The sequence below is a fragment of the Peromyscus eremicus genome, chromosome 4, assembly GCF_949786415.1.
Source record: "Peromyscus eremicus chromosome 4, PerEre_H2_v1, whole genome shotgun sequence".
Classification (NCBI taxonomy): domain Eukaryota; kingdom Metazoa; phylum Chordata; class Mammalia; order Rodentia; family Cricetidae; genus Peromyscus; species Peromyscus eremicus.
The window spans coordinates 86,831,773-86,858,726 of NC_081419.1; the positions used below are offsets into that span (position 1 = coordinate 86,831,773).

The window sequence follows — 26,954 nt, forward strand, 5'->3', positions numbered from 1 at the left end:
TACAAAGCAAGTTCCAGGACAGCCAGAGCTATTACACAGAGAAACACTGTCTCAAAAAAACCAAAAACAACAACCACAAAGACTGCAGCTCTCAGCCAGGTTGGTGGGGCATAAAGCTCAGCTCGGCTCTCATGGACTCAACCCAGGGTGGAGCCAGCTGCCAGCACAAAGCTGAATGTCAAGTTTAAGGTTTGGCTTACCAGTCAGAGAATGCTACAGGTGCCCAGTAAAGCAGGTCCAGTTAAAAAAAAGAAAGAAAGAAGGAAGGAAAAAACCCTCTAAACAGGTTACAGTGTGTTTAAAAATGTGCCAAGGTGCTTAAGAAAGAAAAGAAATGGGTATAGACAGTCATAGGAAAAAATAAATAGTTCAAAAATATTAAGTAAAGTCTTTAAAGAGAGAGTAAAGTAATATAAAGGAAAAATACACTTGAAGATGGAAAATACACAAGGAGCCTGGATCCTGTATGGTGTTGTGCTGACTTTGAAGTTTTTGAATGATGATGAGTGAGTAACAGCTGTTGAGAGACATGGGATTGTAAAAGAGACCATCAATTAAAATTGTAATTATAAAATTATCACCAATAAAAACCCCTATTATCAATCAACATAACCTCATACAAACATCCCTACTATCTGCTATCACGTGTTATTATCTTCTACTATCAGGACATTTCCCATGTGCCTGTCAATACTGTAATAATAATCCTCTAAGATCCACCATGATCATCCCAATAAACATCATCCATTGTCACCATCTATCAATGTCACCTCATCTAAACACCTCTATTATCACCTACTATCTTGACTATGTCTGACTGTCATCTACCAGGAATATCCTATCATTCAAAATCATCAATAATCACTATTCACCATCACCCACCTTAAACTCCCCCATCATTCACCATTATCATGTACCACCCCCCCAACATGAACCTCTTATGTTATCTATAACTATTGCTATTATTTACTGCCATCTACTATGAACACTCCATTGTGGTGATATTGTGTTCCCCAAAATATTGTGCACCCTAATAAACTTATCTGGGGTCAGAGAACAGAACAGCCACTAGATATAGAGGCCAGAAAATGGTGACACACACACCTTTAATCCTAGCATTCCAGAGACAGAGAGCTGTCTGGATCTTTGTGAGTTCAAAGCCATACTGGAAACAGCTAGGCATGGTAACAAGAGTCTTTAATCCCAGGAAGTGATGCCAGAAAGCGGAAAGATATATAAGGCATGAAACCAGGAACTAGAGCTGGTTAAGCTTTTAGGCTTTGGAGCAGCAGTTCAGCTGAGAGCCATTCGGACGAGGACACAGAGGCTTCCAGTTTGAGGAAATAGGATCAGCTGAGGAATTGGCAAGGTGAGGTGGCTGTGGCTTGTTCTGCTTCTCTGATCTTCCAGCATTCACCCCAATACCTGGCTCCAGGTTTGCTTTTATTAATAAGACTTTTAAGATTCGTGCTATACTCCATCCTCCAAAATCCTCCTCCTCCGTCATTCACTTTCATCTATGAAGAACTCCTCTACCCATCATTCACTATCATCATCCACCAAGACCCTCACTTACTGTGAACAGCTTCATCATCCATCAACACCATCCATCACTATCCACCATCATTCACCATCATACATCATGAACATTCATATCCTATACCATGGTTCTTTATATCACCTTACTCTTTCACTAACGATCAGAGCATCTCTTTGTTGAACAGATGACATGAAAGTAGCCACAGTATCCTTTTAAACTGTCTTTAGATAGTAAGGATTTACATAGTGCTTTGAAGTTTCAAAGAATCTATTAGTCTCCCAATTTCAAAAGTTCCAGTCCTTGTAGAGAACATGACAAATAATGGTAACTAACACAGCTGTAGGCCTTACTGTATTTTGTAACACCATGATAATCAAGTTTTCTGCTGATTATTTCATCTGTACCTTAAAATAACTCGGAGATATGTGTTATTATTTTTGCTGCATTATATGTTAAAAAGGCAGAGGTTGGAAAGTTTCATTAACTTGTTTAAATTTACATAGCCAGTGAATGATAGAGCTGATTTTGAACTCTGGATGTTCTATTTTCCATCCTGAAGTCTCCCATATAAATATGACTGAGACATTCTTTGTCTTGTAGGTATTCAAAACTATTACTTGAAAAAAATTCCCCTATAACTATCTTTGTACAATCCCCTGAGACCATCTAAAACATTACAGCTACAAGTTGTCTGCAGATATATGCAATTTCCATCTGTTGTCTGATTGATCTCTTATCCTAATAGTCAAATTTAGGGGCATCTCTGAGTATTACACACAGTAAAATCAGTATTATTTGACCTAAAATAAATTTACTGTGATCTACACTAAGCCATTTTCTTCTTTTATCCTGATTTCTTTTTCCTCTACCTTCAAATCTCTCACTGAAGAATTTCAGTTTAGTACTTTGGCTTTTAACACACTCACATCCTCCATCCATCATCATCATCATCATCATCATCATCATCATCATCACCACCACCATTATCACCACCACCACTACCAGCAATTCCGTCTCTGTAATCTCTATCTGCTAGATAGTAAATCTCAAATGTATTTACTCCCATCTATCCCCATCTTCACAATTATAATTCATTCCAACCTGAGCACAGAACTTGTCAGTAGTACCTGTCAGTCTGTCTCCTGTTAAGAAGGGTTCCCAGTTCTCTACACAGAAGATTGATACTAAACATTTCAGCTTGGCATTTATGTTCTCTGTGTTACAACCATCCACCTACCTTTCAAACCTCATCTTACTGCTTCATTCACACAGCCACCCTCTGGATTGACAGATCACTGTTTACTGAGAACAGTGTGCTTTAGCCTCTAGGCCATGTACATGCTGCTCTCTGATTGGATAACCTCTCCTGCATCTGTTTCTAGAAACCTGACACTTTAGGTTCATCTCTAACATGGCCTCCTTTATAGCATCTTCTCTGATTATCTCAAAGGGATAAGTTTATCCTCTCAAAGTTCTTGAGTACTCCCTCCTTGCCTTACCCCATTTATTTATTTTTTAAAATAGTGACCTCTGTGTACATATACTCTCCTTTAAAAGAAAATAAATTCTTTTAAAGCAGAAGCTGGTGTACTTTGCCTGAAACAAATACAGTACTTGTCTTCTAGAGATATCCTAAATATTAAAGCTCATAAGTGTATCCAGTTTACTAGAACTTGTTGCATTATGAAAATGTACTAAAGAGATATTGCTAAAAAGATATAAACAGCACGAAGATAAGAGGGACAGACCACACGTTTTGGTCCAGAGTTTAGTTCATTATGTTTGTACCTAATCAGCAAAAGTTAAGTGTTGGAATTCATGTAATCCTCATAGGATCATAGCCAGTGGATACTTTCAAACTGACAGTTATACTGAAGGATTTATTAAATTCTTGATCTTGACTATGAAGGAGGATAAGATGAAAAATTCAACCTATTTGCATCCAGTTCATCTGTCATGCCATCTATGTACATAAAAATAAATTTAAAAAGATTTTTCTTTTCTTTTTACTCATGTGTGTGTGTGTGTGTGTGTGTGTGTGTGTGTGTGTGTGTGAGAGAGAGAGAGAGAGAGAGAGAGAGAGAGAGAGAGAGAGAGAGAGAGAGAATATATACATGTGTGTACAGTCATGTGTGTGGATACCCTTGGGGGCTGCAAGAGGGTGTCAAATCCCCTGGAGCTAGAGTTATAGGTGGTCGTGAGCTGCCTGATGTGGGTGATAGGAACTGAACCTATAGTCCTCTGCAAGAACAGTATGCACTCTTTATGGCTGAGGATTCTCTCTAGTCCTTGACATTTTAGAACAATTAGTTATTTATTTTATGTGCATGGATATTTAGTCTGCATGTATGTCTCTGTACTGCACACACGTCCGGTGTCCACAGAGGCCAGAAGAGGAGGTTGAATACCCCAGGAGTGGAGCTGCCATGTGGGTGTTGAGAATCAAATCCCAGTTCTCTAAAAGAGCATCCAGCGCCATCTCTCCAGCCTCAGACTTTGAATTCTTAAAATTTTCCTTTCCCCATTCCCCTTCCTCTCTCTCTCCTTTCTTTCTCCATCTTTCTTCTCTCCTGATATACTAATTAATTCTGTGTTAATTCGGAATATGATTATTTGGACAAGAAGTAAAACAAATTTTTCTAGGATATGCCAAATCTGGTCTTGAGAGAAGAAAATCATTGAGAAAGGCTAAGAAGGGGCTTTGGTGGAGAAGTGTAGATCTAGTTGCTAGAGCAGAGAAATGTAACTGTAGTGCAAATACCAGTGAATTAGTGCTGTAACAAAAATATATTGGTTGACAATGTACTTTTCAAGAAAGTAGTCCACTTGTCTTATACAATGGTCATTCATTACCCTGGTGTGATGAAAGGGTTTTGATAGAAGGGTAATTCATTACGAATAGAAGATGACTTGTACTGAGAGTAATAACATTTAAGGTTGTTAAAGAAATTACCTGTTGGGAATTGAGCTACCTTTAATAGCTATTCACTTATTTTTGTACTTTTGATCCACTCATGCGTCCATTAATCCTCTCACCCACTCATAGACCAATCTAGAGTCCTGGAGGTGCATACTCATTAACTCTGTATAACAGATGAGGTGATAGAAGAGGAGGAACAGAGAGAAGGCAAGTCCAAGCTCATGCAGCGAGTTTCTTGCTGTATCTGTCACTAGATTCTCTTGATGCTTGTCTGGCCTGTTCCTTCTTGGGAGGTGGTTCTTTTGTTTGTTTGTTTTTGAGACAGGGTTTCTCTGTGTAGCTTTAGAGCCTGTCCTGGGTCTCATTCTGTAGACCAGGCTGGCCTCGAACTCACAGTGATCCACCTGCCTCCTGAGTGCTGGGATTAAAGGTGTGAGCCACCACCTCCAGGCCTTGGGAGTTCTCTTGCCAGTTGCCAACCATCTTTATAGTCTTTTATATTGACTGACAAAAAGCAGTGAAATGATACCCTTTTTGTGTATAAGGCCATAATTAATCACTATTCTATGCTGAGCATGGAGCACATGGGACTCACTGTTCACGAAGACGGCGAACCTCAGGAAGGACAGGTAACGTTCCCCTTCAATGGGGTTCCAGCCAACGTCAGGGTATCCTTTGGCCAGAAGCATGGGGCAGCTCTGAAGGCCACAACCCGCCAAGTAGGTTACCACCTGCCAAGAACAGTACAAAAGTGAATGTCCACATACACCCAGTAGGATGACTGCTGCATTAAAAAAATGCAAATAAACAGAAAATAAGTTTCAATAAAGAAAACTTGGATCCCCTTGAGTAAGCCCTGGTGAAAAGCATGGAAACTAGCCACCATGGAAAACAGGATAGTTGTTTTTTTAAAAAAAATAATAAAACAAATAGGATTACATATGATCCAGAAATTTCATTCCTGGCTCTATACACAAAACTTACAAATAAGGTCTTGAAAGATGTACAATCCAAATTCCGAGCAACATTGTTCCTAACTACTAAAAATATAGAAGCAACCTAAGTATCTCTCAAAGGATAATTGGGTAAGAAAAATATGGCATATGTAGATAATACACTATAATCAGCCTTAAAGAGGAAGAGACTTCTCATAGGCTAGGTCCACATATTGGGTGATCCTTGAGGATACATTAAGTGAAATAAGTCAGCCATGCAAAGCAAATACTGTGTGGCTTTAACATATATGAGATAGCAAGAGCAGTCAAAACCATATAGGCAGAAAGAAAAATGGCAGCTGCCAGGGCCTGCAGGGAGGAAGGAATAGGGAGTTACTGTTAAATGGGCAGAGTTTTGCCTGATGAAATGGAAGGAGCTATGAAGATGAACGTGGTACTAGTCATGAAATATCATCAAAAGCTTCAGTGACTCTGAACTGTACACTTGAAAATGGTGAGGAGAGTAAATTTTGTGCATTTTATCACAATAAAAATAGAAAACCCCCATGCATTTAAGGCCAAGAGATATGCTAAAATGCCTCTTAAGACAGCCATGAGAGCTGCATTTCTAGGAACTGGACGTTCCTTCTTTCTAGAAGCTAGAGAGATCCTGGATATTTTTAACCTTTCCCTGCCAAATAATTATATATTTTTTCTTACTTGGGCCCTTTCGCTCTAGAAACAGGATCAAGGGTCCAAGTGCAGCACAGACTCCTCTCCCCCAACTTCTTTGGGGGAATTTAATTTAGTAGATTTGGAACCAGAACTTCCAGTCCACATTTGCTTGCAAGTAATCAACAAGATTATGACCAGGTTCCAGGTTTCTCCAACTCCAGAAAGAAGAAGTTGACAAGTGTGTAAGCTGGTGTGGTGGCACATGCCTACAATCTCAGCACTCTGGAGTGGGAGGCAGAAGGGTCAGGAATTCAAGGTACACAGACAGCGTGAAGGTACTCTAGTCCTACATGAGGTCTTGCTTTTTAAGTTTTTTATTATTTATTTATTTTTAGGCCAAATAGTTTATTTGTAAGCATATACGCATTTGGAAAGGTACAAAGACACGAGAGAGCCCCTTGTGGCACCAAGGCTGGCCGTGTTCCCTTGACCATGGTGATACATGGTCTTTGAGTGGCACTTGGGTAATCAGGGGTCCTGACTCAAGCGCTTAATCAACAACAGCCATTTAATGTCAAAGGCCAAGATGCTAAGGTTGGGATGGCCAAAAAGAGGCAAGACAAAAATTAGATTGGCAGTGGTCTCTTTGCTTCTAGACTGCCAGACACAGATTGTGAATCTTAGGCTGTGAGCTCACAGGACTCAGATTTTACCCACTTTCACCAGAAATCAAGGACAAATACCAGCAAACCAACCGCTACTTAAGATTGAATTGCTACTCTGTTTTTGACTTTGGTATTTTGTGTATATGTGGAGAAGAAGAAAATTTTGCTAACTCTCATAACAGAGGGGTGTGTGTGTGTGTGTGTGTGTGTGTGTGTGTGTGTGTGTGTGTGATGTGGTGTGTGTGTGTGGTGTGTGGCATGTGTGTGTGGTATGTGATGTGGTTGGGGTGTGTGTGTATGTGTGTGTGGTGGCGGTGGTGTGTGCGTTTGTGTATGTGATGTATGGCATGTGTATGTGTGTGATGTGTGTGTGTGTGGTGGTAGTGTGTGATGTGTGTGTGTGGTGGCAGTGTGTGTGTGTGTGTGTGTGTTGTGTATATGTGCATTTGTAAGGCACACAGGTATAAAGAGGCCTATGTGAGGGAAGGGAGAGAGCAGAGATGGAAGAAGAGGGGACCAGAGGAGAAGGCAATGGAATATACATGTCATGAAAGCAGGATGGGTATCTATTTGGGAGGTGGAAGGAGACCAGCAAGAGGGGGACAAAAAAGAACAAATACAATCACACACAAACACACACACAAAATGAAACACATTTCTTTATATGGTAACAAAGAAAATTAATTAAAATAAAGATCCTTTTCCTGACTTTGGCTTTTACCTTAGTGATATATTAGGGATTTAATTAGATTCAACAGCAATGCTTACTGATTTGACAAAGTGATTGAAATTTTACTTATATTTTGTCCTTTCCTAAAATATTATCACTTAAAAATATCTCCTGGATGTTGCAAAAGACCCCAAAGAACTAAATGAAATGAATAACTCAAAGACATCTTCTGCTAATTGTTTCATCCTGAATTTATACACTGAAACCCTAAGCTCCAGCATATCAAAATGTAATTGTGATATGCTGGAGGAAAGGCCTGTGAAGAAGACACTAAGTAGAAAGGGGTCTTCTAGGGTAGTGTCCTTATCCAAGGGAGAAACACAGCTGTGCAAAGATACAACAGGGATGCTTCTGCAGAAGACAATTCCTGTGGGACACAGCAAGAAGGTAGCCATCTGTAAACCAGGAAAGGGGCCTCAGGGAACTGAAAGCTGACAGCCCTTGGCCCTGGCTTCCAGGACTGGAGAACTGAGACATTTCACTTCTGATATTTAAGTCACCCCATCTGTGGACATATGTTCTAGAGGCCCCAGAAGATGAATATACTTTTACACCACAAAGTAAGTGTGCCCAGTCAGAAATAAGTGACACAGACAGGTATGTAGTCTGCCTGCTTCATGATGGACCCTCCTTCATTATTGGTTAAATACATTTGAAACAATGTCCTAACACAGAACTTCAGGAGATTATTAGTGGGTAATTATCATCTCATCTTAACAGACTGGACATGGTTCTGTAGCTTGAGCCGACTATTCTCTGCCCTGGCTGTGCCAACAGGGTCTTCAGAACTAGTGACATTGTGACATCGTCTACCTGTGTGGCACTTCAGATAGATGGGGCATCACCGTCAAAATAACTTAATCATAACACACTACTTCCCCCTTGTCTTCCTTCTCAACCCAAGTTCTTTGAGCCTTCTTATACTATTTAGAAGGAACAAAGGAAAATGTATTTTTAAAATAATTTTCACCTCAGCCTCACAGATATATTTCCTAGGGTCTCCTCATCCCTCTTTGGCTGTTCTTCCTGTTGTTTAGTTGTTGACTTTTTTTTTCTGTGACTCCCTGGGTGGTAGTGGTCTTCAGGGCTCTGGCCCATCCTTGCCAGAATCTCACTTACCCAGAGGGCTTCAGTCTCCCTCCATGATCTGTCTGCAGCTTTAAGTATGCAGTCAGCTCCCCAGTTGACATTTCCATCTGGGAACCTCAGGACACCTCTGTGCCACCTCCCGAACTTACAGGAGTGTCTTAACAATTTTACACCAGAATATGACATTGTTATTTGTAAAGTATATGCTCACGAGCTATGCAATTGAGTTACAAGCATGCAAAAACAAAATTTCATCATATTGTAAGTTTCTGAAGTGTCGTGTTGGACTGCATCCACACCCCTCCTTGGCTGCATGTGACCTTTAGGGTGTAGGTTGGGCATGTCCGCAAGTGAACCAAAGCAATATTTGATTAATGGATGCTATTTGTCTTCCCCAGGTCTTCTGGATTCAAACACTTCTCACATCTGCTTGTGTCAATATTAACTGAAGTCAGCACCCACTCATGCTTGGATTACTGAAGATAACTCTTAGCAATTCTTCTTCTCCCAGCTCTTGTAAGAGCTATTCCAGTCAATTTCCTTATGCAACCTTCTAAACCACACAACATATTGTGTTGCTCCCCTGCTGGGGGCCTTTGTGGTTTCTGTTATTCATGGTTCTCCAGTGAGGTACTGTAATATAATTGGAACGAGCATCAGCTCTTGAGCCCAATTCTGATCCACTTACCTTGTGGCACTGAGGACAAGACCTACTCCTTACACCTCCATTTCCTTGCTCATAACTTCTGAGCAACAACAATAATAAAAATGACTTGTTCTGAGGGTCACATGACTTAACTTGTGGGCAGCACTCGGAGTGTGGTCTGCCAGACAGATCTCGTATGAGCATGAACTTCTATTATTAATAGAGTCCAATTTCTGACCACTCCCATCACCTTCCTCACCATGCTCTCAATGCTTCTTCCGTGGCTTGGCTTTCTGACTATCCTAGACGTGGGCTTTCCTGGCTGAGCCTTAAACAGTCCTGGCAAATTTCCCCAGCAGTGCAGCTGACTAGCTTGTGCTCATCCCTCAGCTGTCGCTTTCTTAAGTGACAGTTCTTCTCCCTCAAACCCACTCACTGTAGAGTGTGGGTGGCCTTTGACTTTTCCCACTCCTTGCCCACCTCTTTTTTCTTTTTCACACTTAGAACGCAGATTGTGAATCTTATCAGCTATCCAGTCAAGCAAATAGTGGCATGGTGGAAAAACTTCCAATTGAATACTTACCAAAGTCCCACCATGGCCCACTCTGGTCATTTTCTTTGCTATAAACTTTGAACATCCTAATTCTTAATTCTTAATGCAGCACCGCTTGGGAAGTTGAGTACAGAAAACTCGGTATCAAGCATGGAGAACTTTCTAGAGTGGTTATTTTAAGTCACAGAGCACTTTATCAACCCTGGGCAGATCGGCCTGGTATTCACGATCCCAGTAGGGGGCAGCAGTGTGCACGTGACCAGCGCGAAGATTTTACGACCTCCTGTTAGATCTCTTTCATATGTGGACTCATGAGTTAGATCACACAGAACTTTTCTTTAGGAACCACAGGGAGCCAGTGATATTCCATATAGAGCAGTGTCATGGGGCCTCCACCTCTGAAGAGAACAAATGCCACTCTCATGTCTAAGACGCTGATTTTCTTCGCTCATACGTGACCCTTGGGGCCTAACCAGGTGGTGCCAGCCACTCATATTACAACACATTTTCATCACTATGAAATGAATCTGAATGGAAACCTAGGTGTTGGCTTGTTTTTCCACTGTGTGGCTGCAACAGAGTTAGGAGAAAAATAACATGTTGTCTCCCCAGTTACCTTCTCAAGATCCGGTTCTTCTAAGCCCAGTGCTAACTCGTTGTTGTCCATCACAGAGGAGGCAGCCACATCCAGTGGGGTGGACCCCCTCATCGATGGGGAAGCTGAGGAAGGAGCAAAAAGAAGCGGTGCATTAAGGCCACCCAGCTCGGATTTAAGGATGCAGTGCACATATGTGGACAGGAGAGGGCAGCAAATACACTGAAACCTGGCCCACGCTGCAATTCTCGTAGAGGGCTGCCAGCCCAACTTTAGAAGAGTCCTGTTCTCCTTTCTCACATTCATTACTACTGAGAATACTAATTATAACAAAATCACGCTACAGAATGGGTTGGGACTACACAGTTTCAAGTACCTTCGTAACACAAAACTTCTTGGCATTTCGTGATCACTTGAAGACTCAGGGGATTTCTTGATGGCCTGGGCCCAAAGGACTTGTAAAATTTGGGAGCGACCACTTGGAGTTTAAAAATAGTCTCAAACAACACAAGTTCATACAGTTACATTAGTGTACCAATGTTGTTTGTGGTACATGTTTTTGGGTTTGTGTTTGGCTCCTAGATTACAATCAGGAAAAACTTCAAGTGACATTAAAAATAAAAATGGTGATCGCCTGAGGTTGCATTTGATAAACAAAAGAGAAGTGAGATTTCACATTTCCAGTGTTTGTGTCTGTTTTTGTCTCATCCTTTGGCTTCTGTCCAGCATGGTGAGCCAGGAGAAACACCGTGAGTCGCTCTTCTCACAGTGGTGCCGAACTGCTGTTTATCCACTCCCATTATCGTGTTGTTTATCCCTAGCTGCTCTTGGCCAGGCCGCTCTGCAGCGAAGGGCAGAATTTGCTGGTTGGCTGGTGGGCCAGGAATGAGTCCTCCAGCCAGCTTGCCAAGAAAGGATTGGATCCATGACCTTGGTCTTAAGAGCTCTGCTCACTGATTAGCTGAGTGGGCTGGGAGAGGATTTGTCCTGAGAGCACATCCTCCATTCCAGGCAGCATTTCATAAACTCCAGGCCACTGGACCCGAGAGAGGAGAGTGGCTCAGTCACCAAAGGGAGTTGGTAGCAACAGCTATGGAGAAAGTGGAGGCCGCAGACATGTTTTTATGCGTTTGTTCTTGGGGGACAGGCTGGCTCTTGTTTTGCACTTACATGTATTGTGGCATACATGTTGATCCTTTCCCTTTTTCTCTTAAGTAGTCAGGAGGGAGAATGGACTGCCTGGGCCCAAAGGTGGAAGTTATAAGGTGTGCCACACCTACCTAGGCCCACACTGCTGTTCTCCAGCAGGTAACTTAGATGCTCAAACATGGCCTTCTGATTTTGCCGGCTAATTCGACAGAAATAGCAAAGGAAGCGACAGCAGCTAGCAACCATTTTGGGGAAGGCAATCTGTGGGCAGAAGCAGGAAGTATTAGAGAGAAGAATCTATCATGAGGCCTTCATGAACAGTGGAAGCTTAAAGGAGTTTCAGGTTGAAGTCCCACAAGCTATGAACTGTTTGGAACATGAACTTTTTCCTTACAGTTCTTCTCCCTAAGACATTTGTAAGAGGGACAGAATGTCTAAGAATGAGGCTTCCAAAAATCTTGGCAATTAGCTACAGTCCTCAAGATCTTTCCTTCCAAGGGAAACGTCTATCAATTATAACCTGCTTCCCTACATGTCCAACGAAAGTGCATGACTGCACGACCATTGTTTCCAGCCAGAGTGAGTACAGCACTAAAGGGTAATATCAGAAACAGAGTTGGGGGATCATAGAAAAACAACGCCCATCAGTCCATTAAAACTTGGGTCCTCTGGGCCAAGGGTGGTCCCCATAGTTAAGAAAGTCTGAAAGGTACCATGCCCTGTTTCTGTGAACACGTCCCAAGTATGTGGCCCCAATCACTGCTCTTCTACAGGTGTCTAAGGCGCTTGACACCAGATACATGTAAGTTATCATGGAGGTACAATCCTTCATCACTTGATTTGATAGCCTTCCCAATTACCGAAGCAATTAGCATCTCTATGGCAAGCTCTAGCTTACTGGGATCTTAACAATGCTCAAAAAACAATGTCAGATTCCTAGAAAGGTCACAATTTCCCCCCTTAAGAATCATGGGAGGAGCTCTAAGAAACAGTTCTGAAATCTGTTGTCACTGAGACATACAGATGTGCTTAGGGTTCTGTGAAGAAATTTAACTTTTCCAAGATGATGGTTTGTGACCCCGAAGTATAAGCCAAATAAACCCTTTTCTACCCTAAATTGCTTTTGGTCAGTATTTTTTTTTATCACAGCAACAGAATAAAACAAGAACACCACTTATTCCTGGGATGGTGGCACCCTAGAATCAGCAACATTTGAAACCACACTCCATATTTTCCCTCCAGAAGTCATGCAATCTAGATCAGTCAGTGGATAAAATGCTTCCTGCGCTAGTGCGGGGACTGAAGTTCTGATCTTCATCACCCTCATAAGCAAGGTGGGAATAGGCTCATCTACAATCCCACCATTCATGGGGCAGAGACAAGAATCCCCAGAACAAACTGTTTAGGTAGACTATCTGAATTTGTGATGTTTGGGTTCAGCGAAAGACCCTGTTTCAGTTGGTAAAGTAGGGAGCAGTCTAGGAAGACAGTTTATACCAACTTCAGGCCTCCATATGTATGTGCATAATTGTGCATGCACATCTACACACGTACATCCACATGCATGTGAGCATGCTCACATATATGCATGTACACTACATATATACATACATGCAAAAACATCAAAAAGAAGCCATTCAATTTAAGTAAGATCTCAGGAAAACTGGTATAAATTCCCAGTTGCACCCTATGCTAGCAGCAGTGGTCCCCTTCTTGCATCCTTTTGGATCTGTAAAAATCTTTTCCTCTTCCCAGGGGAAAACTGAGGCAATAGATACCCGAGCAAGTAGTCCTGCCCTGAGAGTCAAGTTCTGGCTCATTACCTGTGATTTCTCTGCACCCAGCACGTTCACCATCACCTCCATCACTGTCTCGTGCATGCCGAGGACCCTCATAAGGTTGGGGTGCTGGTAAAACACCTTGTTGTTCATTATGTCCCTAACAGAAAAACGAGAGGCAGAGTTCAGCACCTGCTGCTCTTCTGCTATGAAAATCTACACAAACATGATTTAGGTCGAGTAATATTAAAATGATAGGCTGAGAAAAATAATAAGAGGGTACTAGGTCATGAAATACATATGGAGTGTTTTCAGCTGACATAACAAAGGAACACCAAATAATTCTAAGTGTTTGATTTTTTCTCTTTAAAATGTTTATTTCTAATGATATTTAAACAATTCCCCCTTCATCCTTTTTTTTTCTTATAATAAATTCTAAGACCACTCATACCACTGGATTTTTCTTTCTCTGTGTACCCAAGAACTTCTTTTCTCTGCTGATAGCTGTGTTTCTTTGTATTCAGTTTCTTAATGATAGGACTGAATATCTTTCTTGTAAGAATTTTGTGTTTGATACCATGAAGTTTGTGGATACCAGTCTTCAAAAGCAATGGTATGAACACGTAACAACCATCACACCTTTAAGCTACTTAACACAAACTCACACAATGAAGCTTAGGCAAATGAAAATCTGGAGATAAAACAATTGTCTGTAAGTTGGGTGGAGACGGAGGGGCTATTTCTGCAGCTTATTTCCCTCCCATAAAAGTCTCTTCATTTCTATTATAATATTCCTCTTTGCAAATGAATTTGGGGAATCATGCATGCACACACCCTTTCTTTCCTGAGAATCATGCAAACCACTTTCCTGTTCCTTAGTGAGGCTCTGCAGTTTGCCAGCCCCAAGGATGGGGAGGGGAGGAACCTTGCTTTTGATTTTAATCAGGTAACACTGTGGGTTGGCCAGTGAACCTTTCTGGCTCTTGTTTTCTCCTCTATGTTCTGTACTGAAAGGAAATTCCCCTGGCACCAAAATTGCCAGGAACTGTCTTGTCTACATGGTTTGTGAGGCAGATCCATGAGTTACAGTTGTAAGTTAAGGGATCTCACAGAACCAACAAAACCACTCTACAGTTTAGAGCTGGGGAGAAAAGGGCCAGCTGAGAATATCTCAGAAGCCCCAGAAGATGCTCAGCCAGAGGCTGCAGTGCTCAAATCATTTTTCTCTCAGGTTAAATAGGCTGCCCTCTCCTCCAGATGTGTTTCCATGGCTATGTTCGCAAGAGTCCCTAAGGATTCCGTTAATTTCTTTTGGTAATGCCCTTTCCGCCTTGCACAACGGGTGGTCTGGTGTCTCATGTTACAGAGGTAGCTCATGTGACAAGGATGTCCCACCACAAGGAGAGAAAGAATTATATCTAGAGAACTGCACTTGCTGTAAGTGACCCTACCCTAGCCCGTTGATCATGAGAAGCTCCTCTTCCTTGCCCATCCTGACACTAAGAAGGGACCGGATCTGACCCAGGGCAGCCAGCAGGTTGATGGTGTCGCTCACGGAGGCCTGGCTGATGGTGTAGGTCTTCCGCAGAGCCTGTAGCAACTCCCCAATGCTGTCATACTGTCTCCGTAGGAGGTTGAACATAATCCTCACCAACTCTGCGTCCTGGATTTGGTTCTCTTGGGCCCAGCGGATCATTGTCTGTGAGACTAGTTCCTTCAGTGTTGCTGAAAAGGGAATTGGAGAAAACACTAACCATGGATGCCCCGGAGCAGAGAAAGTTAGGTGGTACAGAAACTTCCCTCAACCGTCAAACATATCAACAGCTGGCTCAGGTTAAATCTTTTCTTATTTTAAAGTTGAGTCATGGCATGTATAAAAGTAGACTATATCATCAAGACATAAACATGCCACCTATACCACAATAAAAAATATCACAATTACATACTAAAAAACGCATTTGATTAATGTTTGGATTCATACTGAAAACTGAATAACAAGTAAGACTCTGTCCTTGCCTTCAGGGAGCTCATAAGCCAGTTCTTTACATTTTTATTTTGTGATAAAATTTTATTGTTATTGTATGATACAATGCAATAAGTGCTACAATGAAGGTACTTGCAAGCGCCCTGAGACCGAGTACAGAATAGCTGTCCGGGGTGGGTCAAGGTGTGAAAGTAAAGCATTGACCCATGCTTCTTTAGAATAAAGCAAACGAAACACTGGTATTTAACATCATTATTACTGTCTCTAAATATGTTAGAGATATCCAATGGTGGGGACTAACTGGAGCTAACAATTCATGAACAATAAGAGATATTTTAGATGATATGAACATAACATATATTTGGAGAAGAATAGAAGTGGGCAGAGAGGACAGGACCAGGTTTGAAAGCTTGGAGGCTGGACATCTGACCATCGTATATGGAAATGGCTTCTTTGTACTGAATCTTTTGCAGGAGTTGACTGCTGCTGCAGCAGGAAATATTTCCATAAGCACGGAAGGAAAGAAACTGCTATGGCATTGAATTTGGGATTTACTGGGGTTCATAGCCCGTTCCACAAGTACAGGGGAAATCAGTTAAAATGAGACCAGCTAAGAGCCTCGTGGTGGATGGACCACATGGCTCCTGATGACTGCTGGCTGGCTTTGCTTTGGGAAGAAATTAAGAGGCAAAGGCTGATCTGAGTAAGTTCAGGAGGTGAAAGGAGACATGCTGGGACAGCTGGTTAGGCAATTCTCACCCCTCCTACCGCATACACAGTTCTAGGAGATTCCACAATAGGGGAAGAGACACTGCTTCAAAGCCATAATTGTGTCCAAACCTCACACTGCCATCACACTTCTGGAAGGTAGGGATTGTACCAGAGCCTTCATTCAGGCCAGGTGATAAAACCAGAGCTAAGGGGACAATGAAGGTCATTGAATCCACCAGGGGAAGGACTAGGAATACATTCAGATGGATGCTTTCTGTAGTCTGTGTCATTTCCAATAGTCAAGTTTTCTACTCCACATCACTATACATAGCAGATGTCTGCTCCACATACACTCTTGGCTCTACCATAGGCTATAAAAATAGAACTTAGTCACCAAAGCTCTAAAAGATCTAGATGTAAAGGATTAATTTAGCTTACTGCTGTGTCTATCAACCTTGTGGGTGTTTCAGGTTCAGGCAGGAGACATAAGCTGAAACAATAATTAAAAAAAAAAAGAATACACAGGCTAGAGAGAAGCACAGTTGAAAGAACTTGCTGACCCTATACTTAAGGCTCAGGGAATGTCACAGAAGAGGTGGTGGAAAGATCATAAGAGCCAGAGGTTCAGGGTGCCTATTGTTAGTGTCCCCTTGGCATGACAGGGAAAATATAACCATGAAATACCAACAATATGGCTGCCTAGACAAGACCAGCATAGTCATAACACCAGTTGACATGCCAATGTGGACAAAGGAAATCCACATGGTCCCATCCTTAGATGAAGAGCTTCAGCTAGTCAATGCCTGCCAGGAAAGAGAGAATTAGTTTTCTTCAGAAATGAATTCCTGCATAAGATATCCAACCTCAAGTGGTCATATACATGTATATATAAGCAACAAGTACATAAGAACGACATCAAATGGACTTAGTAGGTTGCATATATGTCTCTCTCTCTGTGGTGTGTATGTAAAATAATAAAGAAGTGACCATGAATTTTGGAGAGAGGGGCTGGGAAAAGTTTGAGGTGGGAGAGAGAGTGAGTGTGAGTGATGTAGATAGGTATTCATGTATGAAGTTCTCAAAAACTTAAAAAATCTTGCTTAATAGGGACTTAATTCTTGTTAACATCTGCACCTTCTGGGGGACAAATTATTAACGGGCTGTGTTGGGCTTTTCTCAATAATTTCCCTATTGAATCATTAGCAAAGGGGTTCTACAGGGTCCCCCAAGCATCACCGACTATTAGCAAGGCTGTTAGTTACTCTCTGTAACACAATGGAAGAGCCTGTTGCTGAAGACACAACATACTTATGTCACCAACCATGGAAAAATCAAGCTAGAGTCTAACTAGAACTTTCACTCCTACTGACTAGCATTCATGGCACTGGAATGTACTTTGCACCCTACCAGAGGAGAAAAGTAATCATCAATATCACTCAGATATAAACCCCAAGACCTACAGTACTGCAAAATCCTCATGCAATAGTGACGCAAATGTTGTGTGAATAGTCACTTTTTAAATGGATTTAAGGCCCACTCTATGAGATGGACCCCATACCTGACCTGAGTTCGAGGCCAGCCTGGTCTACAGAGCGAGAACCAATACAGGCACCAAAACTACACAGAGAAACCCTGTCTTGAAAAACAAAACAAAACAAACAAAAAAAGAGTCCATGAACCTTACACTAGATAGGTCTTGGGCCTAGAGGAAAGCCTACTACTACTATTGTGCTAAAGGAATGTAGCAATGAAATGACTCCCAATGACACAGTGCTACACCCACAGATCAATGCCTTGTTCAAGCTTCATCAGAGAAGCTTCTTCTTGCAGTAGATAGGATAACAAAGAGATCCACAGCTGGAAAATGCACAGTGTGTGAAAGACTTTGGAGCACTCAGCCCTAAGTGGATTTTTTTTTTTTAAATCAAGCCCCCCACTCAAGGCTTAGAGATCTACATGGAAGAGGAGAAAGAAATGTTTTCAGAGCCAGAGGTGACAGATGACTCAAAGAAAACAGCATCTTCCATACACAACAGGGCTGATATACACATAAACTCACTGAGACTGAAACAGCACTCATAAGACCTGCATAGGTTCAAACCAGATAAAACCCCAGCACTGAGAAGGGGAAATGGCCACAAAGTCCCACCTGTAACCAAGAAACGCTCTACAGTTAATACCTCTGGGAAAGGGAAAATCAGTTTTCCTCAATAGAGTGCCACATGAAATATCAACCACATTCCAGGGCAGGCCCTATACTCAGAGTAGTCAGTCAATAAAAAACGGACTTCATGCTTTCTTTTATGTATGTTTTTTTTTATTGTGCTATTTTTTGTCTTACTGATTTTCTTTTCTTTCTTCAGCTGTTTGCCTGTTTTGATTTTCATTTTTTGCTTTTTGTTGTTTTCCTTTGTTTGAGAGAAAGGAAGAATGTGAAGTTGGGTAGGTAGGGAAGTGGGGAAGATCTGTAAGGATTTAAGGGAGGGAAAAGAACATGACAAAAATATATTGCATAAAAGTATTTTAAAAATTAAAATTAAAAAACTGAAACTGTTCCCAGGTGCTTCTATTCTTATTTCTCCTAGTTAAGATAGTAAGAACAAAGGAAATATACAAAAATACAGAAACTCTTGCACCTGATACAAGTTGTATAGTCCTATAAATAGTATTTCCTTTAAAGCACACATTCTGCCATGAAACAACTGTAGTTCTCACCATAAATGGCCAGATCCTCCACAGAAATAACATGCAGCATCAAAGTCCTTGCCACATGGGAGAGGCTATGATTAGGTAGAATCACTCATCAGCTCAAGGCTACTTCTTTTGCAATAGGAAATTTACAGAGTCATGAAACCAAATAAATATTAGCATTCCCTTAACCTGGCTTTGTCTCTGAGTTATTGGTCAGGGAGTCCAAGAGACTTCCCAAACTATACAGGCTATATATAGGTCACACACACACACACACACACACACACACACACACACACACAGAGAGAGAGAGAGAGAGAGAGAGAGAGAAAGAGAGAGAGAGACAGAGAGAGAGAGAGAGAGAGAGAGAGAGAGAGAGAGAGAGAGAGAGAAAGAGAAATTGTCTTTGGTTCTTTCCCAGAACTTGAAGGTAGACCTTAGTGGTGAAGATACCGCATACTTTGGACATGGGAACTGGAGAAATGGAGCTCAAGCTGACCTGGAAGCCTCCTCCCTGAAGACTAGTTCTCATATTACTAGAAGGTGCTATGCAAGCTGCCAAGGGAGGAAAGCAATCATTAGTCCTACTTATCGGTAAAGCCTATGATCCACAACAGTGACCAGTGTGACAAGAAATCCCACAGGGCGCAATAATGGCACTTATATTTTAGGGGTAACCAACAGCCATGTAATTGGACTTCAGATCCCTCAATAGAAAGGAATTTATACTTGGTACTATAAACAAAGCCTCATTGCTGGTGAGGTCATGGACTCTAGAGGAAAGAGGAAAACTTACTATTGCCACTTTCCTAAACAGTGTAATTTCCAAATACAGTCTAAATATTTATCTTTATTCCTACAGATAAATGTTGCTCATTCCCTTCATCAAAGAACATTCTTCTTGTAGCAGATGGACACTATCACAGACGTCTACAATTGGTCATGATGCAGAGAACTCTGTGGGATGCCCAGCCCTAACTGATATATCTACAACACAACCTCTACACCTAAGTCCCAGGGGGATATAACAGAAGAGGGAGCAGAAAGATTGTGATAAAGTAATAAAAATATATATTAAAAACATGTTTTCTATAATGTGTTAGGTCTTCTGTATATCTGAACATATGAAAATTAAAATGATCAGTGCATAAACAATGCTGGGAACATACTTATAAACACTATTAATACTATAAATAATGGTAGTTCTGATAGTTTAAGCTACAAATTAGGGAGCTCAGAATTCTTTAGGCAGTTTGGAAAGTCATAACAATTCAAGGATTTATTTGCTGTTTCAATTATATTTACCTTGGCACTGATGTTAGAGAAGAAATGATAGGCAAAAGTGTGGGTGTATGAAAACAAAGAAGTCAGCAAGACTCAACCATATTCCTTATCATCACTTGCCTGGGAAAACAGCCAATTTTACATCTGAATGTTTTGAATGAAGAACTAAGAATCTTGTCAATAAAACTCTCAGGATGGTATCATTTAACCCTGCAGACACAATGGTGATAAGCACAAAGCTGTATGTCAGAAGAAGTATTTTTTCTTGAGGTAAAACATTGGCGTGTGATTGAGTTACCAGCTAAACTAGCCCCTTGTCTGATGGAATGCCATTTAAATGAGAAGAAAAACAACCTGTGGCTAATTGGTCTTGGATAACATTTTCTTCAAAAAGAAATAAGTTTTTCACTTTAAATGATAGTATTTAATGCCAATAAGAAAATTTGAATTTCAAGTGAAAACTAGAATTCTGGCAAACATTTATCTGCCACTGTGAGCTTTGACAGCTTCTCAACACTTAAAGACTTAAAGATCCCGATTAAATTATTGATATTAGCAAATGTGATTTGAAAATATTTTATAATGAACTGTGTCAACAGCTGATAACTCTGTATTACTCAAGAAAATAATGATTTCCATAAAACAATGCATGCAGCTACAAAAAAAAATACATAGTAGTGCTAACCAACAAGCAATCTAGTCCAATGGCATTCTTTTTTTCAGTTGAGGTATGATGTGTTTTGATTTTGTTTACCCTATCCTCTAACTTTTTCTAGATCCAACATCCCCACCCCCATCCTTACCTACTCAACTTCGTGTACTCTCCCTTTTTCTTTTTCCCTACAGCTCAAGTGAACTCCACTCCACCAGGCTGTTTGATTCTGATCATCTCTGAGCTGAGCCCTTCATCTAGCAAGCTACAGTTTAAGGATATTTCGCTGCTTGCTTCTGGATGGATTAACCGTGAGTGCATGAGAGTAGGACTCCTTGTATTGAGAAATAGAGTGAGGATTAAAGAATGGTTATTTTGAAAATCGAATCCTGGAGGTTAAGGGCTTTGACCATTATTCACAGGGCACTAAAGTGCTCCCTGGTAGCTTGAAGGGCTTTGAAAGTTTCCCCTTCATTGGGCTAAGTTTGGATTTAAGTCCAGTCATCTTCAGAGAAAGGAGGGGCTGGGCCTGTGTTATGCAGTAGTGGTGTGGCTTTATTTGGCAGGTTCTGTAGCCCACGTGGGGGCACATGAAGAGAGGGAAGGCTGCATGTGGGGTTGGGGGACTTAATTCTTCAACCTCAATACCAGCATCTCTTCATCAACGCAGATGGTCTCAGTAGTAATGGAAGCCTTGGCTATAAGCTGTAGGAGTTTCACCGTATCATCAGTGAGCTTGCCGGAGCCAGGATATATGTTATGTACATGTTTCTGACTGTCCTTGACTGAACACCCAGTTACCTCCTGTTGGGCCACTTCTAAGTAGCTTCTTAATCAAATGTTATTTTATGGGCATTTGCTAGGTGCCTAAGAGTGAGTTAAGTGCCTCTATGAAACAATTTCAGAACACTATTATTGCTCATAGGTCCTTAGTTGAGGAAATTCAATAATATATGTAAGGTATTTGGACATGTTGTCAAATTTTCTTCTAAATATTTATGTTTATACCCATAAACCTGGACTGCTCTACCTTGGTCGGAGAAGCTTCCTTTTGCAGTGGGCAGCAGTTAATGCAGAGATTAATAACTGTTAACAGTGCTAAAAAGAAGAGACTAAGTGCTCAGCTCTAAATAGGATATTTTTATTAACTACTCCACCCTCACCATGGTTCATGAAATGTCATGGGAAAGGGGGTAGAGAGAATGGAAGAGCTGGAGATAAGGAGGACACAGTGAAATGCTATATTCAAGACACGGCGTGGCTGCCACCATTATGAACTCACACAGCTGTGGTTATTTGCACTAGACCAAACCACCGAGCCTCAGTTCTGGCACAGATAGGGGAGGTATGCTCCAGGCCCCACCCCTTAATGAGGACCCCCAGTTGATTGCTGCTGGAGAAGGGAAAATCATTCTTTCTTGAGGATGTTCCCACTGGTAATTTTCCTGTGCTCCAGTGGGTGGCCCTATGCCCATGTACCTACAGGCAGCACTAAATGGACTTCGTGAGTTATCTAAAATAACAAAACAAAACAAAACAAAAAAACCCAAAATGAAAGAATAACCCCTCCCACAAAAACCATAAAAGAAAGGAAAAAAGAGAGGAGAGTTACAAAGAGATGTCTCAACGGTTGAGCGCATGTGCTGCTCTTGTACAGGACTTGAGCTCAGTTCTTAGCATCCATATTAGGTGACTCAGAATCACCTGTAACTCCAGCTTTAGGGGTATTGGATTTCCCTGGCCTCTGTGAGCACTGGCACTTAGGTGCTTATACCAACACAAAGACATACAAATTTGCAAAATTAAAAGCAAATCTCTAGAAAAAAGACAAAAGACATGAAGTCAGTAGGGAGACTTGCTAGGGGATCTGCAGGGTGATTAGGAAGGAGGAGATGAGGTAGATCTGATTATATTTCATTGTATATGTGAATGGAATTGTCAAGAATTTAAAAAAATGATTTAATAAGTAAAATAAAAGTAAAATCTTCATCAAAACTGTTTAGACTTCAGATTTCCATCACTTCAACAGGGCGCTGCCAAGTACACCCAGTGGTTCATCTCATGGCATTTATAGAAAGGAATAATACCTATTCCATGAAGAACAGAATGGAGGAACAAAGGGAGACATGTAACTAAGCCTCTGCTTTGTGATGAGCAAAATAAAGCAAATTGTCAAATAAAACATCGAGGGAAGTGAATTGTGCACTATGCTTTCCCTGATGGGATTATTATTAACATTCTAATTCACTCAATTTTTGCAATTAGTATAATAATAGATAGGCAATTTTCTCAAATATATGACCTATATCCTACATTTAAAATGATTATTCAAGCTAACTCAGAATGGCAATATGCTGAATGTACTGTATGGCTTAGAAAGACTTGATTGTGAGGGGGACATCTTAGAAGACAAGGGGACATTTTAGAAGACAATGGCTTCTTCACTCCCAGACTTTTCGAATAGTCATGTATTCTACACATAAACAAGATTAGAGTGTCTTCCCATTAGAGCTCAGCTTAGTACATCTATTTGGGAGTGTCTGATTCAGTTGTTTACTGTCCCCACCAGTCATTTATAACCTACTTCTTTGATTTGAGACTTCTAAGCCATCTCCATGTGAAAACTTACAGGAAAACTCCCTAGTTATCTACCATTGTCACAAGACCTTTCCTTTAAGTAGTCAAATGACCAGCTTCCAATGCCAACTACCATAAGAGAAGGGTCATTTGCTCTCATGGTGCATGTCTCCATGCTAAGGCTGCAGGAGTCTGGAACTTTCAATACTTCTCAGGATGTATCTTTTTTGTGTCTCTCCAAATTTAGATGACAAGCCAAATGGTCCTCACTCGATGAACTACATACTTATTATCAAAGGGTAGATGCTGGCCACTGGCAAAGCAAATCCCATACCTGTGCTGCTAAATTGTCTGTGAGTATTGTTAAATCTGGGTCAGCTTGGAAGAAAAAAAATTCCATTTACATTGAGGAAAAGAAATAAATGAAACTGCACTGTACTTAGGTTAAACTCAGAAAATGATTTATAATGTTCACAGTACAATGGAAAAGAAAATTATGTGCATTTAAACAATGTGCACCTATTTTAAAATTCCAGGCCAGAGATTGAACGTCAGCCTGTGGTATGCTGTAGACAGTCTGGAGGTATGAACAGGTGTGGATAATTTCCACGTGTAAGATGCCTGTTTGTGTGTTAAAGTGAAGGAGAAAGGAAGGCTGTGGATTTGGTTGGGTGGGGAAATGGGGAGGAACTGGGAGGAGTTGGGGTGGTCTCGGGACCCTTGATTAGAACGTCAGGAGAAGGCTTTTGCTCAGCCTTTGGACTTGGTAAGGAGTGGATTTAAGGTCCAGACTGTAGCTGGAAGTCCACTGCTACTCTAAGAACAAAACTTGAATAAGGGGACTGTGGAAGGAGTGAGCATAGCTACTGGATCAGTCCATCACAGCAGCTGGCCTCCATCTCTAATCCCACAGTAATCTCTGTCAGTATGGCCCCTCTCTGGCTGCTTTCCGCAAACTGGGTTTTCTGTTTCTTGTTTGACAAAAGCACTGACATGATAAGTATAAAAGGAAGTTCATATGACCTATGCTTTTTACATTCAGTGCACAAGCCAAGGTGGATGCAGACTTTTAGGCTTCAGAACATTAAACTTGGCATTATTTCATTAAACTCTTCTTTGTCACTTTCCTTTTACATACAAAGAAAGCAGAAACACACAGAGACTAAGAACTTACCTAACATTATGGATGACAAATGGTGGGGGAGCTCCAGGCTGCTAGAGTCTATTCTGTGTACTTTTTCATATCAAGTTGCTTACCTTCATAACACTCAGAAAAATAGTTATTTTTATTAGTACCTTAAACTTCTATTATGCCTACTGTCTAGACACTCTCTTAATAAGTCATGAAATAGATTCAGATGTAAAATCCTAAAACCCATAAAGCTCTAGTTCTTTTCCTGACACTCTTAGCCAGATTGCTTTCTCAGAGCCTCAATTTCTTTACCGATAAAATAAAATTACCCTATAAAATTCCTCTTGAAGGTTGCAGTAGAGTAATAAGAGCACTGGGCAGGGACAGCTGTGTGTCCTCAGACAAGTCACCCACCTCTCTGTCTCTGTCTGCTTCTGAGAGTATATGTCTATACAACGTGCCGTGCTCTTGAAAGAGTGGCACTCATTTGTTCAAGCGGTAATGAAAGCCTGTGGCTTCACTGGGCTAAATGGGTAAGCAGCAAGAATTTTACTACCACTTATAGTGTCCAATTTCAATGTTATTCAGCTGGCTTTTCCTACAAGTAAGACCTGAGATTGAAGAAATAAAAGAAAATCTCAGAATTCCAGCAGTTACCGATGGCAGGGAGTGGCCATTATCAACACGTCAGTGCGCACCACTAATCACCTACATGGAGGAGGTGAGCTATGGGGACTCCATGGCCTCTGTGATGACTGTCCTGACTGCTAGTGGAGAGGAAACCGTCTGTCGAGGTCACATGGCACAGTCACACACTGTCCGTTCAGCTTCCCAGGATTACTGGGGAAAGGACTCAAGTCCACTGTGCTCTCTGTCCTGGAGCTTCTTCATGTCAAATTTACAAAATGGTCAAATATCTACGGCTTAGCAATGGGAAAGGCCAGGGAAGTTAAATCCATGGATTTCAAGGACTTAACTTTGGGAAAATTCATCAGTCCAATTTCTCTGTGATTCTCCAATGTTTCTCTGACCCAGGATCTACAGTTGGGACCAATTTACCTTATTTAACATGAACACTGGTGCTGTGGGGTATCACCGAGAATGACATTTTAAAGTGGTCTGAAGTGCAAGCAGAAGTCTATAAAGACACTGGGCATTGTTCTTGGGTAACTAGCAAACGGCTGTGCCTAATGTGTGTTGCTGGACCACAAAAACACCCACTAGTGGTGTGAAGCTGGCTGAGGGGGGCTCACAGCAGCAGCACGTGCCCCAGCTCTCTGTGAGCTTTTGGGGCTTACATCCTTGGTTTTGTCGATGCTGGCATCCCTAACCTAGGAGTAGGCAAGAGATTCAGCTCCTTGCCAGTTTTTACTCCCCTCCTTGCAATGATAATAGCCACAGTTTATCTAGCATTTCCTGTGTGTTCAGCAATGTGTTAAGGACTATACCTGAATCAGCATTCAATCCTCACAATCATCCCACAAGCACAGAAAAGACGGATAGGGCAGTGACCAAATTTCCCCTTCATCATGGCCCTTACTAGCTTAATCCTCACTTTACTTTTTGTCTAAGTAATAAACCATTTCAATTTAGCGAATGGAAGTGGGTTCTTGTAAATAGCTGGTCTGCTAAGGCACGCGAGGCAGCGAGAGATGAGAGTGGGAGGTGGAGGTTTTGGACTGTTTGCAACAGGCTGTGGACCCCACAAAACTGTTCACGTCACACTGGCCTGGCTGCTTTGGAGCCTAGCTTTTAGGGCCGACTGTGTGCAATCATCTGGCTGCTGCATACATCTGCTAAATCTGTCTCTTGTTTTCTTGTGAGTGTATGGGCGCTCGTGCATAAGCATGTCTGTGGAAGCCAGAAGCCAATCCTGGGTGTTCTTTACCTTGTTTCTTCAGACAGGGTCTCTTATTGGCCTGGAACTAATCAAATAGGCTAGGAAGGCTAGACAGACAGCACCAGAGCTCACCCTGTCTCTGTCTCACTGAGATTATAAGCACACACCACCACACCAGCATTTTCCCTTCAGGTCTTTGGCCTCTACATGGTTTTCTACCTTGGTCAGAGCCTCATATGTACCTACATGGGTAGAAACAAGTGTGCTCACCCCACCCTGCTCTCCTCACCACCTGGATACTTCTTCCGTGTCAGAAGCGGCACTACAAGGCACCCGTGAAACTGCACTCCAACATTCAAGCCAGATTCTGCTCTCTGGCTCCCTGGGGTCTCATCCATCATAAGGAGATAATTAGCCTGTTGTTTTTGAAATCAGTCATCCAGTCTCATAATCACTTTCTCAAACTGTACAGGCGATTACATGACTGATGATGTGACAGAGGGAAGAGTGCAGGAGGGACAGAGAGGGTTTGCTGATCCGAGTGGGGGAAGGGAAGCGTGGCAGCGTGAATGAGAATGGCCTTCAGAGGTTCTTCTCCAGCTCTAAGACACAGACTGTCAGCATACAGGGCCCACCATTGCTCACATGAGCCCCGTTTCATATCTGTGGCTGTCAGGCACCTGACAGGGAGCCAACACAGTGAGTTCCGACCCTAAGTCCTCCTCGTATCTGCATTCCTCTGGCTCTCTTTTGCCAACCCCAGTCCTTTTCAAAGACTTTTGTGATCATTCTGGTTCCACTCCAATAA

General features: G+C 41.6%; 1 protein-coding gene across 1 annotated transcript in view; it reads right to left on the reverse strand.

Moving 5' to 3' along the window:
- Ryr3 (ryanodine receptor 3) overlaps window positions 1-26,954 on the reverse strand; it is a 359,592-nt gene that overhangs the window by 139,826 nt on the left and 192,812 nt on the right. The window contains exons 39-43 of the mRNA XM_059258921.1: window positions 14,727-15,000; window positions 13,321-13,435; window positions 11,629-11,758; window positions 10,370-10,473; window positions 5,056-5,191 (exon numbers count right to left, since the gene is read on the reverse strand). Coding sequence (XP_059114904.1) covers window positions 5,056-5,191; window positions 10,370-10,473; window positions 11,629-11,758; window positions 13,321-13,435; window positions 14,727-15,000 — 759 coding nt within the window. The remainder of the gene's footprint in view (window positions 1-5,055; window positions 5,192-10,369; window positions 10,474-11,628; window positions 11,759-13,320; window positions 13,436-14,726; window positions 15,001-26,954) is intronic.